Raw genomic sequence first — 20,927 nt, 5'->3', positions numbered from 1 at the left:
CCAATCTATTCACAGCCTTCATTATTGGAATAGCATAGAATTAATAATTCTTAATTTTCTCATGATTGAGAAAGTATAGAGTGAATTTATTCATATCTTGCTTTATTGGAAATATGTAGAAGTACTCTTTTCACCAGGTATGTTACTGGGATAGAACAGAGGGAATCTATCCATCTTGTGTAATATTAAGATAGTATAGAGGCACTCTTCATTAGGTGCATTACTGCGATAGAATAAAGGTACTCCACTCACTTTGTATTATTGGAATAGTATGGAGGATCTAATACATCAATGTGAGTATTATTAGGATTAGGATTAACTGGAGGGAATCTTTCCACCTCATCTATTATTAGTGGGAATCTATTCACCCTTCATCTAACTTATGTTTTGTTGCTAACAGTAGATATGAAATTGGAAAATATTGCTTCTGCAGCACTGCCACATCTCACCGCTTAGTGCAAAAAACACCTATTAAAAAGAATACAAATTGATGGGGCTTTCTTGTTTTTTCTGCCATTTCTGTGGCTTTCCAATAGCTTCATGTCCATAAGGCTATTGCTAAAAACTAAACCACGAAGAAATAAAACATTTTGAGAATATTTAACCAGATTTATTCACAATTATATTTCATGATTTATCAGAACACAGTTTTGAATACCAAACATGTGAGCTATAAATACAAGTCCACACACAGGGGCCGGTTTAGCTCAGTTAACTGGCTAGCTGGTTCGTGATGCAGAGCAAGGCCAACAGAGCGGGTTCAATGCCCATACTGGGTGAGGTTATCTATGAAGGCCTCGCCTTCTCAACCTTGCCCTTCGCTTAAGGTGTGGTGATCCTCAGGTTAAATCACCACCAGTCAGCTCTCCCCCTCAAGGGGGAAAGCAGTCTGTGGTCATCTGGGACTATGGCAGCTTTACTTACTTGTGTACCATACTATCTTTACCATGCGAAGGTGGAGCTACAGCATTGATTGCTTACCTTCCTGTTATCAAGTTGTTAGTCACAATGAGTCGTGGAAAGGTGTTTGCACAATTTGCCTTCATGCAACCAATTTCAAAAGCTGCCACGTGAAGCTCAGAGTTTCTGCATGAGTTGCTTAACAGACATCTAACTTCACCTTAGGCGAAGAACCCACGCAGAATAGTGTCAAAGTGTCACGGTGATATTCTCGACACAAAAATAAAATAGTGCATATGACACTTAAGCATCACTGTTAACTTCAAACACGGAAGGAGTTTTGGCAAAGTTCTTTACTACTGTGAGGTTGACTCCGTCTTTAAGGTACAAAATTAGTCTGGTGTTACTATTGGAAAACAATTGTAAAATGAAAAGATAAGTTTTCAATATATACAATTCAGACAATATTATACAATACTTATAATGCAGTGTGATTTATTAGTGAAACATGAGAAATGTGTAACTATGGAATATGTAAGTGTAAAATCTATAGTATTACCTAGATGAAACATATGAAGCATTGAAGTGTTGTGTAAAGGCTACAGATTGTTCTCTCTTAATGTACTCTAATAAAGGGCAGCACGGTGGCCTAGTGGTTAGCACAACTGCCTCACGGCGCTGAGGTCCCAGGTTCGATCCCGGCTCTGGGTCACTGTCCGTGTGGAGTTTGCACATTCTCCCCGTGTCTGCGTGGGTTTCGCCTCCACAATCCAAAAATGTGCAGAGTAGGTGGATTGGCCATGCTAAATTGCCCCTTAATTGGAAAAAATAATTGGGTAATCTAAAATTAAAAAAAAAAAATGTACTCTAATAAACATTTTGTACAGCTGATCAAATTATGCTACACTGTGCATAACATCACACATAAGATCAGACTGTTGTTGCGGCCAACAATAATTTAAGTAATAATAATATAATAATTGCTTATTGTCACAAGTAAGCTTCAATGAAGTTACTGTGAAAAGCATCTAGTCGCCACATTCAGCCGCCTGTTCGGGGAATTGAACCTGCACTGCTGTCATTGTTCTGCATTACAAGCCAGCTGTTTAGCCCACAGTGCTAAACCAGCCCCAGTCTTGTTTCTGGACCTCAGATTTTAATGTTATTTTATTATAAGCTCACCCATGACCCTCACTGCTGACCCTGATTTGCAGGCTATAAGATAGGACTGACATCTGAGAGCAAGGGATGCAGGAACCCTTGGCATTAGAAGTCTATGGCTGATCACCCCTACTCCTATACCACTAAACCTGTAAAGAGCAGGCAGTGCCTCACTCTGCCTCTCACAAAGAATGCAAAATCCCTGATGTGTTTGAGCAGGAATGCACTGATGTTTGGTTACATAACCATAAGAAGTTTTGGACTAATGGTTTTGGAGATTTATGATCCCAAACAGTAGGCATATTTTAGTCTGGGAAAAACATTTAAACAAACATTTAGTTTAATTTTTTAAAATTCTAGTCCTTATAAGACTATCTTCCAGAATGTGGACTTCAAATATAAGCGTAAGAGTTTTTAGAAGTGTATAAAAAGAAAGAGTAATCAAATTAAATCTATTTGAAGCAGAAACAGGAACTAATATAATGAGAACTGATGAAATTGCAAAGGCATTGAACAAATATTTGGTGTCTGTCTTCACAGTTGAAGACACAAGTTTATTACCAGAAATAGAGGATAACCTAGAGGCTAAAGAGTGAGGAAATTAAGGTAAATAATTACAGGGAAGAAAAAATATTTGAGAAACTGGAGGGACCTGATCACCTGTACCCTAGTGTTCTGAAAACGAAAGCTGCAGAGATGGTGAATGTGCTAGCAATGATTTTCCAAAACTCCTAAGTATTAGGAATGTTCCCATCAGAATGGAAGTTGTAACAAATGTAACACCATTTTTCAAGAAAGGAGGGAGAGAAAACTGGGAACCACAGGCTAGTTAGCCCAGTATCTATTATTGAGAAAATGCTGGAACCATTCTTTAAAAAATCTTAACAATGAACCTAGAAATGAAATAGTATGATTAGAACAAGTCAACATGGTTTTCCAAAATGGCAATCCAATTTGATATATTCATTCAAATGTTTTGAGGATGTAAACAGAATGATAGATAAAGGGGAACAAGTGGATATAGTATACCTGGATTTCCAAAAAGCATTCAAATGTTTTTATTCTTTCATTGGATGTGGACATCACTGGCTCGGCCAACATTTGTTGTCTACCCCAATTGTCCTTGAGAAGGTGGTGGTGTGCCACCCTTTTTAACTGCTACAGTCTATGTGGTGTAGGTACACCCACTGTGCTATAAGGGAGGGAGTTCCAGGATTTTGACCAGCAACAATGCAGGAATGATGATATAATTTCAAGTCAGAATGGTATGTTACTTGGAGGGAAACCTGCAGGTGTTGGTGTTCCTATACATCTCTTATCCTTGCCATTTGTCACACAAAGGTTAATAGGCAAGATATGGGCTCATGGAGTTGAGGGTAGTATATTAACATGGATAGATGATTGGTTTCTGGACAGGAGACAAAGAGTAGGCATCCACCAGGAATTTTCAAGTTGGCAAGCTGTAACTTATGGAGTGCCACAAGGATCATGCTGTGGCATCAATTATTTCCAATCTATATTAATGATTTAGTTGAAGAGACGGAGAGTAATGTATCTATATTTGCTGATGATGTAAAGTTAAGTGGAAAGATAAACAACAGGGAGCAGGAAGCAAGTTGAGTGAGGATGGAGGCAGGCTCTTGTAGGGGGTTGGGGTTGTGGGTGCAGGCAACAGTGCCACTCCCGTTTGCCCCATGGAAATATTCAGGTAATCTAGTGTTGATGGCCACACTGAAGATATGGATGCAGTTTCGGCAGCATTTTAAATGAGAGGTCTGCTCAAAGTTGATGTCGATACGAGCTAATCATTTGTTTGAGCTGGCAAGATTGGATGCTAGGCTTCGGGGCTGGGAGGAGAGGGAGGTAGTGGAATTGAATGATTTATTTCTGGAAGGGCGGTTTACAAGCTTGGAGGAATTGACGGAGAAGTTTGGGGTGCCACGGACAGAGGCCTTTAGGGATTTTCCAAGGAAGATTTTTCCAACATTCCTGGTGACACCGCCTTCCTCATTGTTGGAGGGAGTGTGCTCCGGTTTCCTCCCACAAGTCCCAAAAGACGTGCTGTTGGGTAATTTGGGCATTCTGAATTTTCCACCTGTATACACGAACAGGTGCCGGAATGTGGCGACCAGGGGCTTATCACAGTAATTTCATTGCAGTGTTAATGTAAGCCTACTTGTGACAATAAAGATTATTAAATTAAACTAGTTCATGAATGGAAAGAATTAATTTAGGGCACTGAGTTTATTTTTCCCTTTCCATTTCAGTACAAGTCAAGTGAAATGTACCTGGAGTGCATTTTGAACCTGAATATTCCCCAAGGGTGGAGACATCCATTGGAAATGTATTGACCTAAATGGTCTGGCATAATGGTAACAACTGGCAGCTTCAGGGCCTTTTCATTGCTGTCCATAAATAGCAGCTCAAGGGGCTCCTTTATCATTGCTACTACAACCTACCTATTTGGAGCTGTAGGTGCTCTCTGGCAGCCTTTCCGTGGCTACGCATAATCTCCACTATTAAGTTCACTTTTAACTAGACAACTGCTCGGTGTAAGGGAGATATCAGAGATTTGAGCATTGAGTTGAATAACAGTCTTGACAGTAACAAGTCATAGTTATCCTGAAGGGTATCTGTCATTCAATTTCTAATTATTGGAATCTTAAATTGCATCCAATCATAGGTGCTATTTCTGAATAACTGTTCCAATAAATTACTTCAAAAATTATAATTGGAATTATCACTGAACTAATAATCCAGAGACCCAAGATAATGTTCTGGGGACCCATGTTCCAGGAACTCAGAGACCCATCTTGTTCACTAGTGTCGTATAGTCAAGGAAATCTGCTGTACTTACCTGGTCTCGTCTACATATCACTCTAGTCCCACAGCAATGAGGTTGACCCAAATACCCTCTGAAATGGCCAAGAAAGCCACTCTGTTGTATCAAACCACTAGAAAGTTTACAAGGAATGAAACTTGATGGACCACCTGGCATCAACTTCGGCACCAGAAAGGACAACCAAGAATTCAGCCCTGTCAACCTTGCAAAGTCCTCCTTACTAACATCTGGGGGCTTGTTCCAAAATTGGGACAGCTGTCCTACAGATTAGTCAAGCAAATGCCTGACATTGTCATACTCATGGAACTATAACCTCTGGCAGGACAGACCCGGAAGAGATGGTGGCACAGTGGCACACCTTAAACGCGCCCAAAACGGGACTCTGATTTTTCCTGTTAAATCGCTCCGACTGCATCTATGCTGAAATGATTTTTTCAAAAACAGCATCTACAGCTTTCTGTGTTCATTTCCAGGCCACATGTGATCAGTTTGTGCTTTGATCCTCTTTCTGCTTCCTCAGGTGTGTCTTCGATTTCCAGTTCAATTGCCCTTAACATTTTACAGGCTCCAATGAGATTCCATTGGAACCTCTGAATCCTTTGATGAGCAGCGATCATTGTATTGCAGCTGTGAGAAAGCATCTCCAAGAAAGGAGAGTCTACACTCTCTCGATAAATGAAGGGAAGAATTTTTATACGTCACTGTGTCCTAAACAGTGTTAGCCTGGAGGTACTTCATACATTTCTGAGGTTCTCTCCTGGCAAACAGGGAATACCACAGCCGGCTGATTCTTACCTTCTTAAGATCATAATCCCAAATATCCTAGGACCTTGGAGAGGATGTTGTGTACCAGTGAAGCAGGTCATGGATGATGTTCATCCCATTGTGTGATCTGGATGTAATCAGATACATGTTGACTTGTTTCTTCATACTTGTATGATACAGTGGGCTGAGCAAGGATAACAGAACAGATGTGCTCTCTAATCAAGCTACTCACAGTATATTTTCATAACCAGTAACCCTCCCCCATGCAACTCTGGACTGTAGCCATTCAAAGCTATATTGAGGCATCTATGCGCCTTTCTAGTTGGGAGTGATATCCACGTTCCAGTGTTTGAAATGAAATGAAATAAAAATCGCTTATTGTCACAAGTAGGCTTCAAATGAAGTTACTGTGAAAAGCCCCTAGTCGCCACATTCCGGCACCTGTTCAGGGAGGCGAGTACGGGAATTGAACCATGCTGCTGTCCTGCCTTGGTCTGCTTTAAAAGCCAGCTCTTTAGCCCTGTGCTAAACCAGCCCCTTAGAAATAACCTCTTCTCTACAGGTAACACCAAAGTGAAATATCATTCAATGAATCTGTTGAATCTGAAACTATGTAAGAGGAATATGTTAGTGCGTTCCTCAAGTCTGATCCTGAGCGATAAGTAACATGGTTTACCTTAGTTATTTTGTGCAGAATATTAAATTAAATGTTTAAATATGTGCATAATGAAAGTTATTCAGGCAAACAAACTGCTGTGAGTATAAGTACAGTTACATGTGTCTTATTGTCCTGCAGAATAAGCTTATTTTATATACCTATATTATGTATATAAAACACATAGATTATTATTGTCTACTCTCACTCATAGCTCCTGTGTCACCCAACCCATGTTAAGAAAATGTCCTCTTTCTGATTCTGTAAACCCCAGCAGACTGAGTTCTGAAAGGTGTCATTAAGCACAATCCCATGCAAGGATTGCCACTCTAGGATCAGGGCCAAAACCGCATACTGTGTGACCTCACACAGTATCTGCACAAGGCTCTCCAAGCCAAGTTGTGACACTCTGGTGTCTAATTCAAGTGGTCAGCCTATTTGCCTGTGAATTAGTTTTATCCTTGTTCAACCTCAACAGTTAAGCACCTGCCAACAGTAGCCCCTGGGTAGTCATTGGGAGCATCTTCACAGCACCAAGGCCACTTGTGACAACCTGTCATTTGTTGGCTGGGATCTGCAAACTGGGGATTGAATTTTGAAGTTTATGGCGTAGCTGACTCAGTTCCCATGCAGATATTCATCCCACTGTACCATTGGGAGATTGGGTTCAATAATCAATTTTGATTGAAACCCCATGGGCTCATCGTGCATGGTACTTGGTTAACTTGTTGGTCTTGAATAGAATGGGTAGGTTGAGACTGAGAGCCAGATCTTTTTCCACTTCAAATCAGCAGTATAAAATATCATCAACATCAGAATACGGTTATTAAATGTTACGCCAGTCACATGGTCTGCTCTTTAAATTGAAATCATGAACACCAATACAAAACTCTTTTCATTATATTAACAAAGAGCAACATAATTTAAAGATCCCCAGCTTGTTCATGTCATTTCATTTTGTGTTAGTCACTAATGTTCTTTATGCATTGTTCCACACTTAGAATTAGTATATGAATGCATTTATACAACTCATTAGAAGTCATCAGAAGTAATTGAAAGTTGCAAAGTGGTTTCAAATCCTAAACTGGATTATTAGGTGACCTCTGTGTGTTGCAACTGAAAAAGGACAAATATTCATTAACTTTTTTTGGGATTTAATGTTCATTTAATATTAAGATTCTTACTCCTCAGCTCCCGTTATTGATGAACATTAAATTAAATAATACATTTCCAGATTCAATAAACATGACTGTATTAACTTATGAATTGGAGCCTTTGCCATGCTCTGTTGCACATGCAGCACCCAAACAAATCCCTGAAGACCATTACTGCATCGAGTGATCTTCAATCTTTATATAACACTCAAGCGTCATTAATTGCCATGACTTCTTGGGGGTTCCTATTTACCTAGATTAGATCATCTATTAACACTGTTTATCAATTAAATAACGTCTGGCCACACAATCCTATCACTGATTTATGATAGGTCCATCTGGATATCAAACATTATAACTCAAAGCAGTTGCTAGCTCAGCATTTTGTTGCAAATCACATATGAAAACTCTAAAGAGAAAAAGAAACAAAATAAGAAGGTTCAGAAGCTTTGCCAAAAAAAGTTGAAAGGTTGAAAAAATCAGTTTATCTTAGTTTTAGGGGAAAACAGCGATATTTTTCTCTTTTTGATACTAATTTTCCTTCATCCCTATTTAGAGATTAGTTGATGAATTTAGTAATAAATATTTGCATGTCAAACAACTTCATAAAATGGTGTTGACTCGTGAACTTGTGAATCTTTGAAGATTCAGCCTGGTATACTCCTAATATCATGTGTTTTAAATAGTGTGATATCTTAACTCTTTCTGCCCAGGTTGCGTTGATGAGTATTCTTTTTTGCTTTCTTGACTAGCTGTCCGTGCAGACAGAATGAGAGGAGGAAGAAACAAATTTGGGCCAATGTACAAGCGTGACCGAGCCTTAAAACAACAAAAGAAAGCCCTGATACGAGCAAACGGCTTTAAGCTGGAGACTGTGCCTCAAATGGTGTCATCGGGGCAGACTGACTATTCACTCTCAACTGCCATACATAATATACATTCTGTATCCAAAGGCATGCCACCTAACCCAGCCACTTTACCAGCTACAGATTATGATAGAAACCTATACGGAGCACCATCAATCGGCATGTCCTTGCCAAGCCATGGAGCACTGCCAAACTATCAGTACACATCGTTTCATAACCGGACGATCAAGTCCGAGTACCCAGACCACTATGCAAGTTCACCAGAATCTCTGGCTGGCTACCCCTATCCAGACACTTATCAGTCCAATTCTCCACCTACAGTCCCACAGCTGATTCTAGAGCTCTTACGGTGTGAACCTGATGAACTTCAAGTCCAAACTAAGATTTTGACCTATCTACAACAGGAACAGGCCAATAGGGGAAAACATGAAAAACTTAGCACCTTTGGTCTTATGTGCAAAATGGCTGACCAGACCCTCTTTTCCATAGTTGAATGGGCACGTAGTTGTATCTTCTTCAGAGAGCTTAAGGTAAGACAATCTTAATTAATACAAGTTGTTGCTGAGGAAATAATCAATCTTGCTATTTAGTGCCTGACTAATTATATTGAGTGCTGTTTCTTACATTTACTGATTTTGTTACCAGCAAACACTGCACAACTGGTTGCAGTTGGGAGGGCTGTATCATCTGGTTTTTCCATGACTATTGTCCATAGTTCTCCAGTATTTTCCAACAGATGGCATGATTTGATTGGAGTCAGACTGTATCAATTATCCTGTCACAGGTACGAAAAGTTTGACCTTATTCGGCCTTTTCAGAGGTTAGAGCGGCAGCCATTTGGAGTAAAGTTTTCAACTTGTTTCTGGCTAAGGGTCAGATGCTCACCACCTAAGCAGCTGGGCCACCTGCTTCCTAGGACACAATTGTGTTTAGATGTTCTGCAACTGAAAACTTTCAGTGCTTCATTTGAGGTAATGACTTAACCAGTTTTGAGTGTTTGCTTTTTCTTTTATTTCATTTAGGAAATAATTACAATTTGATCCTATATTCTTTCAAGCACAATTTTGTCTCATGAAAAAAAGTCATTTTAAAACCATTGGACACCAATGTAAAATACGCAAATAGGTGGACTTTAAACCAAAATTAGTTTTTAGCATCAATATTTAAGAGATATTATATTAAAATAAATATTTTATATTCTTGGAAAACATACGACAAAATGAAAGTGCCTTAGTTATTCTGGTATCCCCTATTGATTGAAGAGATTTTCTTCATAGAAAATTGAAGTGTGGAAACTTCATTAAAAAAAAATTTAGAGTGCCCAATTCATTTTGACCAATTAAGGGGCAATTTCACGTGGCCAATCCACCTAGCCTGCACTTCTTTGGATTGTGGGGGCGAAACCCACGTATAAACGTGGAGAATGTGCGAACTCCACACGGACAGTGACCAAGGGCTGGGATTCGAACCTGGATCTTCAGCGCTGTAGTCCCAGTGCTAACCACTGCACCATGTTCCACCCCTCCCATTTTAATTTAATGAGTTAACCAGGTCAGCCAGAATCTACTAATGATTCCATTCCCGATTATTTTGTTTTTTGATGACTACTTGCGAAATTATTTCAGGTTACTTTTTGGTGAAACTTTGAAGCGAGTTGCCAACCTGCCATGAGGCATGGAAATGAAGAAATTAGTTGAATCAGATTTAGAGGTCATCATTGTGACAGTATAATAAAAAATACAAACTGATATCTCAAAACAAATATCTGGCATTTCCAAAAAGATAGTGTCATTATTTTAATAAATTTCAGTACCAAGGTATTTTGAACGCATACATTTTTAGCCTTGGTGCATGCTTTATAAAAATTGAATTTTGCATAATTTCCTAGAAATTGAAACTAGAAGCCATTATAATAGTTTGTTGGTTGCTGTTCTAATTTGTTCACTTTACTCTAAGTCCACACTGAGGCTTAACTAATCAAGCATAGTCAGCACCACAGTAAGCAGACTCACATCATCAAATGCAGAACAACTGAACACTACAGTGATTGTTAATGAAATACTTTCCCGGTGCGGAATCTTAGCAGAATTTGGCAAAATGTCAAGCTCAAACAGAGAACGGGCGTGTAACTATCCAGTTGCACAGACCTCTCACGGAATTCTGAGCCTTTTTGCCAAAAAAGAATGAGTGGGTGTGGTTTACGCCATCATTCTGGCGGGGCCCCATTGAGCCCGGAACTAGCTCCAAAGAGATTGGGAAGCCATCTTTAAAGGATGTGCCAATTGGTGCTGCAGCCTAATGGCCCCATCACTGAAATATATCAGGGTCTCTCTCCGCTTTCCCCCCCCCCCCCCTCCCTGACATTCTTCTCTGGAATCCCCCTCCCCTCAGAGTACATTCTCCTCCCCCGCCCGTGTGCACCACACATCAGTGCACTCCCCCCTCATGGGGGTTCCACTAGGGTCTTCCCCTGGCATTGCCTCCTGGCACAGTTTGGCACTGCATGCTAACCGAGCAGCACAAACCTGGCTATGCCAATCTTACAATGCCAGCCTGTACTGGGGGCGGTGCCAGGGCATGACCCTGCCCCCGGGGCTATGCTCAGCTCTGCCCCGGAGAGATCCACTCGACTACTTCATGCTTGGCCAAACCTGTTGCAAACCTCACCAATGTAACATGATGTCAATAAGGTATGAATATTTAGTGAGAGGATGATCATTTGGCGGGGGATGTCATTAATAGCATTTAAATGCATTCAAATTTTTCAGCATTAAGTTGTGGGCATGAAAACATCTTGTGACGTCGGCTGCAAGGGGCAGGGAAAATCGGGAAACACAATCTCTCCGCCGTGCTTCCTGATTCTCGTGATATTTTTCGTCCATGCTGCCGATTCCGCGGACGGCAAGCGCAGGCCCAAGGTTGCGACCTTAGAAGTTTGAACTAATAACCCAGAGAGTCAAATGTCAGTACACACATTTGAATTTAGTTGTAAAAATGAATTTTTGTTTACAGTCAGTAAAAATGAGGCTGATGGTTATGATGGGCCAAATGGCTTCATTCTGTTCTGTAATTTCTTCTATGTCATTGTCAGGTTGTATTATAAACACAAATAGTTCACTAATGTTCCTTAGGGAAGGAAACCTGTCACCCTTTACTGGTAACCCTAGTCCCTTACCAAAGTTGTTGGATTTATAACTGCACGTCAAGACACTGATTGAAGGTGAACCGCAAATGAACCAAGGGCGACATGAGGAAAAATATTTTTACATTGCGAGTGGTTAGGATCGTGAATGCACTGCTTTGAGAGTCTGGTGGGGGCAGATTCAATCATGACTTTCAAAAGGAAAATGGCTGATTATCTGAACAAGAAACAAATTGCAAGGGTACAGGGAAACAGTGGGGGAGTGGCCTAAGTTTACATTGCAGGTATGGACACAATGGACTGATTTTCAACCCTCTGTGTTGCAAACTGTATGATTCCGTAACTCATATGGTTGCATGAAAGGTGTCATATCCAGCCACTTTGATGTATTAGCAATAGTAACAACTCACATTTACGTAATGTCCCAAGGTGCTTCACAGAATCATTATTGAACAAGATTTGACACTGAGCCACAAAGAGATATTAGGACAGATGACCAAAACCTGGTCAAAGAGGTAGAGTTGTAGGAGGTTACAGGGATAGGGAGAGATGAGGTCACAGAAGGACTTGAAAGCAAGGATGATAATTATAAAACTGAGGCATTGCCAGTAACTTTGGATAGAGACGCCATTGTTTTAGAAGATTGGGTTTATGGAGGGTGATGGGTGGGAGACCAGCCAGGAGAACATTGGAATTGTCAATTGTCAAGCAGTTGACAAAAGCATGGGTGAGAGTTTCAGCAACAGATGAGCATGAGGCAGGGTGAGGACAGATGGCATTATGGAAATGGGCATAAAGAAGCTACGTCTGCAGTTTAAGAAGGCGGCTACCACTATTTTCCTTGAGCAACTATGGACAGGCAATAAGTTCATGCCTGAAGGCAACGCCACATCTCGAGAATAAATATTTAACAAAGGAATGAGCCCATCTAATTCAGCAGGCAGAGAGGATTTTCAAAGATACATTTGTGATTTAAATTGGTTAAAGTATGACTGAACCAAACGTTTCAAATAGCAGAATCCACTTTTTCAAAGCTGACTAAAATCCCTGTCACCTTTCCTAATGTCAAGTCATGTGACCTTATTTTCTGTTAAATGTAAATATTAACTATAAGTGGATTGGAGAGGCTTCCTACCCGTTTCTAATTAATTCCCAAATGATGACTTCCTCCCTGTGTTTGTGTTTTGGTCGAAGTGTCAGCCATCACTGCCTCCCATCTTCCCGACAGGATGATTTAACAATCATAATTTGGCACAATATATTTAATTTAAGAGTGTTGCTCTGATAATACTGAATCTTCTTTGATGATCACACCATTATTTTCTGGTATCTGAAATGCCTGGTTTGTTAATGCTCCATAAGCCGGTTCTTCCAAATCTTCACCTCTTCCCTGATGAACACTGCAGGCTTTCCCCACAGGCTGCTCTACATTGTAGAGCTAATACATTAAAAAAAACATTCCTTCACATTCATCCTGTGTGCTGCTGCCATGGTTGCCACAGCAAAACAGTGAAAGGAAATCCGACTGAAATTAGATTAATTTAGATAAATGAACCCAAATTGCCCTTATAGTTTTCTTCATTGTTTGTTTTCTGCCGACACTCTGTATGTAGCAATTGTTATAGGTACACTCATTTAACAGCAAATGGCTAGAAGTTAATATATTGCTTGGGCAAATCACTGAGATTGTTACAAACTCTAAAGTGGAGACAACAAAGCTGAAGAACAATCAAAGTGACAAAATAATCTCACCTATCTCCTTTTGGATAATGATTTCAAATACATCACTTGTCAAAGGATAGGCATCGATGCAATAACTAGTGGTGTGAAGCATGGTGTCAAGTGAAAAACGTAATTGAAAGATGTCATATTGAGAAATTATAGTTGAGAAAATTCTATCTGCGGTCTTTGGGAGAAAATCAATACTGTCATATAAGGGCCACATTAGCAGTGGACAGAGCAGGCAAGGTCACCTCCATGTTTGTCAGTTTCTACTTGGGCTCAAGTTGCTGCCATCCTTCATCAAACCTCTTGATAAAGAACTATAGCTGGAAATTTAATCTTGGCAGCTGTGGAAATTCGCTTTAAAATAAATAACTCCAACATAAACAACGGTGACAGGAAGCAATATTTTCACAATGGACTTTTGTAGAGATGCCCAATTTAAAAAGCGATATGATTGTGCAAAGTTAATTTTGGTAACTAGGTAAGTGAGATAATCTAAACAATGGTGAAACTAGGCTCTGTACTCCACTTCCCTTATTCTACTTGAGTGCTGCATTGTGATAACCATATTTCAATGCCTCTGTTTCCTGCAATAAAATGAATACATACTCTTTCAGGAGAATCTCAACTAAAATAAAGTACTTAAGTGTATCCTGCACTGTGTAAAAGATAACTCAGCATCTTATTCTTCCAGTAAATTGTGAAGTCCAAAGTGATCAGTTGTTGCCATGTGCACACAAGTATACTAAATACGTGTCTATATAATATGAACAATAAAGAAACAGAATGCTGTGTAACTTGATGGAGAACGTGGAGGTGATGGTGGTGCCATATTCCTATTCTCGTGTTTGTCAGTGGTGTTGAGGACTGGGACAATCATTCAACAAGGCTTTTCGTATTACAAAAATGCTAGCCTTCCACCTACACTGTCAGCCTCTTAATTATTTTGCATTTGCTTTTGGGACATGGGCAAGTTTGCAGGCTGTTTCCCAATTGTCAAGAAGATGGTAGGGTTTTCTACTGACTTGCTACACTGCAGCCTTCCTAGAGTGAGAGTTTTCGCACAATGATGTTAGTTCAGAATTCCCAGGAACTCGATACAGCAACAGCGAAGAAATGGCAACATATCTTGAGGATATGTTGGGGAGAAGTGGAAGATGTTTATGCCCCCCCCCCCCCCCCTCCCAGTTTATGCTGCTTTTGTTCACAAGAATGATCCCTGGAATGAAGAGCTTGTCGTATGAGGAGTGGTTGAGGACTCCGGGTCGGTACTCATTGGAGTTTAGAAGGATGAGGGGGGGATCTTATTGAAACTTACAGGATACTGAGAGACCTGGATAGAGTGGACGTGGAGAGGATGTTTCCACTTGTAGGAAAAACTAGAGCTTTTAAAACAGAGATGAGGAGGAATTTCTTCAGCCAGAGGGTAGTGAATCTGTCGAATTCTTTGCCGCAGAAGGATGTAGAAACCAAGTCACTGAGTGTCTTTAAGACAGATATAGATAGGTTCTTGATTAATAGGGGATATGGGGATATGGGGAGAAGCCAGGAGAATTGGGATGAGAAACATGTCAGCCATAATTGAATGGGCCGAGTAGCCTAATTCTGCTCCTATGTCTTATGGTCTTATGGTCTTGTCCTTTTAAGTGGTAAGTAGATGGAAAGTGCAGTCAGAGTAAGCTTGATAACATTTTAGAAAAGAAAGTGTGTCAGTGTCTTTGAAACTAAGTTAAAGATTCTATACTGACACTAATTGTTAGTCATAGATTTATTGTGTAAATCAATCAATGCTGTGAAGTAGTTTAGCATAAATTCAGAGTTAGGGCTCAACTCCCAGGAAGAGGTAACCTTGGGTTTGACACGGCAAGGATGTGTCAGTTGGTATTAACAAGTCCTTCAGGGTCTCTTGGACTTCCAGGGTATATTTTAAATCCGCTTGCAATTAATTAAATGTTCAAATAGTATACAAATATTGGTATTACCCTGTCAGCATAGGTGTGGAATCTTAAGCTTTAATTTCTCTATATATGACTATAAGTACCAGGAATAAATATAGCTAATATGATTACAAAAGATTAGATCCACAAACATGAGCTCAATCGAAGAGTGCTAAAATGACAGCTGCTGATAGGGATGGGCACCAAAAGTTTTGTTTGAGCTGTAACTTTGAATTTAATTTGTGTGGTCTATAGCTGAATTCTGACGTAGAAAGAGTCTTTACTTATTTAGAAAGACTCACTTGTGCCAGGGATTGGATGGTGAAAAGTCCATACCCTCTAGATTTCAAAGCCAAAGTCTGAAACTATACTCTACCCACTGGAATGAATGTGGTTGTGTCCAAAATGATATTTCCAGCATAGATTGTTCAAACATAAAAGTCTACGTTGTTTGAAGCAAAACAGATTACCAGAGTTTTTTTAATACTTTATGGTGAACATCCATCAGCTTAACAATCTTAAGTGAATTATTTGTCTGTTTTATTATGATATCTTTCATTTTAAGTTCCACTTTGGGTTTCCCATGCGATATTTTGCCAAGTATTAACAGTCAAATTGTGGAGAAATTCAGCCCATAACAGGATAACATTCTTTACCCTAAATCTAAAGCACTTCAGGAGACATTAGCCGTATTAGGTTGTGTCATACCTCCCAGATTGCTTTTCAAGAAGAATGAGCCATGGGATACCACATGCATTGAAAATATATAAACTTTTAAACTAGAGTACTCTACACATTGGGTGCGATTTGACGGGACCAAATCAGAGTTCTGTTTTGGATATGTTTAGCAGGGTGTTTCTTGCCGCCTGCTTCACCAAGAACAACTCTGTATTTGACAGAACTTTGCAGTTTCTTTGGCCTCGGTGAGGGACGCCCTGCCAAAGCCACACTTCCCTCATTCCCTGCACTAGTGGCCATGCATTAAGAGCATTCACAGATCGGGGTGCCATTTCTAAATGGGCCCAATCTTCCAACCCCCCCTCAGCCACCCCACCACATCCTCCGGATCCACCCACTGCACTCAACCTACCTCTGAGGGGGTTCTCCAGCCCTCTCTTCCCCCTCCCCCCTTAAGGGCAAGGCAACCACGGGCCCAGGCCAGATCCCTGGCATGGGCAACCTGGCACCCAGGCACCTTGGCCCTGCCAGCCTGGCACCCTGGCAGTACCCCTGCCAGTCTGGCAGTGCCACCCAGGCACCTTGGTAGTGCCAGGCTGGCAGTTCCACAGTGCCCGTGTGCCAGTGGAAATGTCAGTGTACCACACTGCCCAGAGCCCAACCACATGAAGGTCTGTAATGACCTTCCACATTTGTGAAAAGCAATGCTAAACGGCCCTCTGGCAAAGTCTCCCAGGCAAGGCCATTAGTTCCTGGCTGCCGTAAAAATACGGCGCAGACATATTTAAATGAGCCTAATGGTTCATTTAAATATGTTAATCAAGATCTTGCCCAGTGAGGGCAAGATCCAGATCCTGATGTCTCGCGAGATTTTGTGAAAACCCGAGAGGTGTTTCGAGCATTGCGAATCCCGCAAGAGGCCTCTCCTGAGATTCAGTGACCTCATCACGCACCAAGTCGGGTGTGACGAGGCCATTAGATCGTGCTCATTGTAGACCATTGAAAGGTACTTTTCTGGAATAAAGCATTGATGCTTTAAAGTTGAAATAGAAAGCAGTCCACCTTTAAGTAGGTCTGATACAGTAGGTATGGTGATGAAAAAAAATGTTCGTCAAGCCAATAAAGTGATTGGAGCAAACATGTTAAGATTGCTTTAAATTTTGTAATGTTTCTGTGCTGTGGCATTCTATGATGTTATAGCTCTATGTCAAAGTTACACACCTGGCTGGCTTTCTTACTGTGTTGTGTCGAGAAAACCCACCAAAGAGATTCCGGTGTAGCTTTGCCCATGTGAATCCCCAGAAGACAAATTGTGATCTTCAAAAAGACATCTGGAGAAGATAGTGAGTGAAAAAATAACCACTTTGTTACAGGCAAATCTGAAAAATCAGAGACCAAGTCAACTCGGAGTACTCTTCCATGTATTTCACATGTATGGACGTGGGATGGATTATTCTCCCATTGTGTTGAGAATCAGGGGCGGGATTCTCCGACCCCCGCCAGGTTGGAGGATCGCCAGGGGGCAGCGTGAATCCCTCCCGCGCCATCCGCCGAATTTTCTGGCACCGGAGATTCGGCAAGGGCGGGAATCGTGCCGCACCGGTCGGCATCCGCTTGCAGCCCCCCCCCCCCCCCCGGCGATTCTACGACCTGCGATGGGCTGAGGTCCGGCTGGTTCTTTGCCAGTCCCGCCGGCGTAGATTAGACTAGGTCCCTTACCGGCGGGACCTGGCGGCGGGGCGAGCTCCGGGGTCCTGGGAGGACGCGGGACGATCTGGCCCCGGGAGTACCCCCACGGTGGCCTGGCCCGCGATTGGGGCCCACCGATATGCGGGCGGGCCTGTGACGGGGGGGCACACTTTTCCTACGCGTCAGCCATATCGGCCTCCGCGATGGCCGATGAATCCCCTCCCCCGCGCATGCGCGGGAATGGCGGCAGCAGCCGCTGACGCTCCCGTACATGCACGACTCTTGCCGGCCGGCGGTGTCCCTTTGGCCCCAGCTGGCGTGGTGCCAATTCCTTCCACGCCAGCTGGCGATCCGCCATTCCGGCGCCGGCCTAGCCACAATCCTCCGCACCTTTGGGGCACCCGCCGGGACACCCCCCCCCCCCCCCCATTCCCGCCGAGCACGGGAGAATCCCGCCCCTCATGTTAAACTAGCTGGGAGAGTTTCATTTCAGGACAAACAACACAAAACTCTTTAAACTTTATTTTAAACTAAATTGTTAGTCTGTCCAGAGAAGATGTGGAGATGCCGGCGTTGGACTGGGGTGAGCACAGTAAGAAGTCTTACAACACCAGGTTAAAGTCCAACAGGTTTGTTTCAAACACGAGCTTTCGGAGCGCAGCCTGAGGAAGGAGCTGCACTCCGAAAGCTCGTGTTTGAATCAAACCTGTTGGACTTTAACCTGGTGTTGTTAGACGTCTTACTGTGTCCAGAGAAAGCATTTGGGTAGAATGTGGAAAGCAAAAATGAAATTGAGGCAATCCATCAGACTTGAAAACGTTTCCATTTTGATGTAGTCAGGTGAGCTTTGCATTACATGTGCTCCAAATCATATTAATTGACAAAGTGTTTAATGCTATCACTGCCTGCAACATGTTTGGTGCCAATACACCAGTACTCCTTGATGTCTCTTAACTTACCAACGTTATATTATAAATTATTGAGCTACATGTTCTCACCAAATAACTACGGGCGCGATTCTCTGGCAGCGTTGTGCTCTCATTTGAACGCAACGCGGCCGGTGATTGCCGGGAGAGTCTTGCAGAGAGCCTCCCGATAGCCTTTGCATCTCCCAGGATTCTCCGAAGTCCCGCGAGATATCGAGGGTGGGATTCTCCACCGGCGGGTTCTCCGTTATACCGGCGCCCAGGGGTTTCCCGACGGCGTAGGGCTGTCCAACATTGGGAAACCCTATCGACCGGCCGGTGTAATGGAGAATCCTGCCGGCGGGTCAAGGCAGAAATGTGGTGCACGGCGGGGTTGAGAATTCAGCCCTCGTTCTTGTTATTTAATTATTTTAATTCTTTAATGCATAGTGAATTGTAAGGATAGGTATTGATTGCAGCTTTAACTTTGCATATTCTTGCAGCCTGGCTTAGTTGCTGCGATATTACTGATCCATTACATTGCAATGTGTTGCAAAGCCACAGCTGTAAACAGGTATGTGGCAAATATCCTGGTTAATGTTGGCCTCTGTGAGGCAACAATGCAGAGATTCTGGGCTGGATTCTCCAACCCCCAGCCACGGGCTTCCAGACGCTGCTATCAGTGGGATTTCCCGTTGAAGCCAGCCCATGCAGCCAGGAAACCTGCGGCCGTGGGTGCACTGGTGGTGGGAAAAGTGAATCGCAACAGCTTCTTTTTCACTTCAAACGATCCAGAATAAATAAATTATTTGCTGTGAAATCTCATTTTATCAGTCAAGCTAATTGTGGAAAAAGCGGTCTTGCCAGACAAAATATTGTAGACGTAATTAGTTTTGCTTATGACTGAAGTTGAAGTCACCGAATAAAACCGTGCTAAATTCTGAGATTTAGTATCAGATATCGGGCGTGATCGAAAAGCCACGCTGTGCCCGAAAAGCAGCGCGCCGCAGCGCAGTGTGGCCGATAGAAACAGTGGGACCCCACTCCCAAAATCTACCCGACATACAGCGCCTCGCAAGATCTAATGCGATCTTGCGCCAAGTTGCAACATAAATCTTGTGCCCTGCACGGGTGTGGGGAGGGGGGTACGGATGGGCCCGGGGACCCCCCTATAGTGAGTTGGGGCTTGGGGATCACGTCGGGGGCTCCAGAGATCGTATTTAAAAATGGCATCCCGATCTCTCGCTGCACTGAGGAGTTCTGGTGAGCGGATATCCACGGTGCAGAAAATGGGGCTATGTGTGGTTTCAGCCGTGCATTCCACACTGAGGCCCCCTATCTAACCCAAATGATGTTAGATAGCATTGTGTTTCTCACCGCTGCGAGTGCCGGAAAACACGCGGCTAAATGCGCTTGCTATGGGACTTTGTTCCCATTTAGTTAAATCGTGGCTAGAGTTCAAGGTGATTGTCAAAATATTCTCATAGTTAAACCAGCCATATAAATACTGTGGCTACAAGAGCAGAGGCTGTGAATTCTGTGGCAAGTAACTCACCTCTTGACTCCCTGAGGCTTGTTCAGAATTTACAAGGCACAAGTTAAGAGTCCAGCTCCATCAACACTCGAGAAGATCGACACCATCCAGGACAAAAGCAAATTGCTTGATTGGCACCCCATCCTTCATCTTTAGCATTCACTTCCTTCATCACTGACACAAAACGGCAGGAGCGTGCACCATCTACAAGATGCACTGCAGCAACTCTCCACCTTGGAGGACAAGGGCAGAAGATCCTCACTAAGCCACACACCGCCCTGACTTGGAACTCTATCACCGTTCCTTCAATGTTGCTGCCTCAAAATCCTGGAGCTCTCTGCCTAACAGCACTGTGGGTGTACCTACACATCATGGACTGCAGTGGTCAGAGGAGGTGGCCAACCACCATCTTTTGTATGAGAGAATGGCAATAAATACTGGCCTAACTGGTGACACCTGCATCCCGTGAAAGAATAAAAAATGAAATATGATCGTTTTCAGTCAACAAAATGGCTCACCCTTCTTTTTGCAGTCACTTTTGTTACCATCTTAGTCCTCTGAGATGTCAAGATGGCTTTGTGGGAGAATATCACCAGTGTGCTAAATCTGCTCTCTGCCCATTTGTGCTGCACATTTGGTTTTGCAATTTTAATAATTATTTTTTTTCATCTGCTAACTTTTGAAAGCTCGAACTTTAAATCTTCAAACATTGTACTCATTTTGGGTCACTGTAACCTGAATCTAACGTTGTCTGTGTCACTGAAAGCTTGTAAACAGCCTGATAAGACTAGTGTCATTGATCGGCGGCGTCACCTGAAGGATAAAGCTCCTGTAATCAAAAGTTAGAACATTTGAATAGCTTACACTGAAGCTTTAACCAGCAAACTGTTTTTTTTTTGCCTTGACAGTATTTCTGTCTTTTTTTTATGTTGGTGAAAATCAGTGCAGGCATTAAAATGTTCGCTGCCCAGTGT

At 42.3% G+C, this 20,927-nt stretch overlaps 1 protein-coding gene across 2 annotated transcripts in view; it reads left to right on the top strand.

Annotated features, from left to right (window-relative positions):
- Positions 1-20,927, top strand: part of LOC119955769 (nuclear receptor subfamily 5 group A member 2-like) — a 120,776-nt gene that overhangs the window by 15,883 nt on the left and 83,966 nt on the right. For both annotated transcript variants that reach the window (XM_038782300.1, XM_038782301.1), the window contains exon 4: positions 8,230-8,873. In XM_038782300.1, the coding sequence (XP_038638228.1) occupies positions 8,230-8,873 (644 nt within the window). The remainder of the gene's footprint in view (positions 1-8,229; positions 8,874-20,927) is intronic.

The sequence above is a fragment of the Scyliorhinus canicula genome, chromosome 21 (assembly GCF_902713615.1).
Source record: "Scyliorhinus canicula chromosome 21, sScyCan1.1, whole genome shotgun sequence".
In the NCBI taxonomy this organism is placed as follows: Eukaryota; Metazoa; Chordata; class Chondrichthyes; order Carcharhiniformes; family Scyliorhinidae; genus Scyliorhinus; species Scyliorhinus canicula.
The sequence above is the reverse complement of the archived record's forward strand: the minus strand, read 5'-3'. Positions and strand labels throughout refer to the sequence as shown.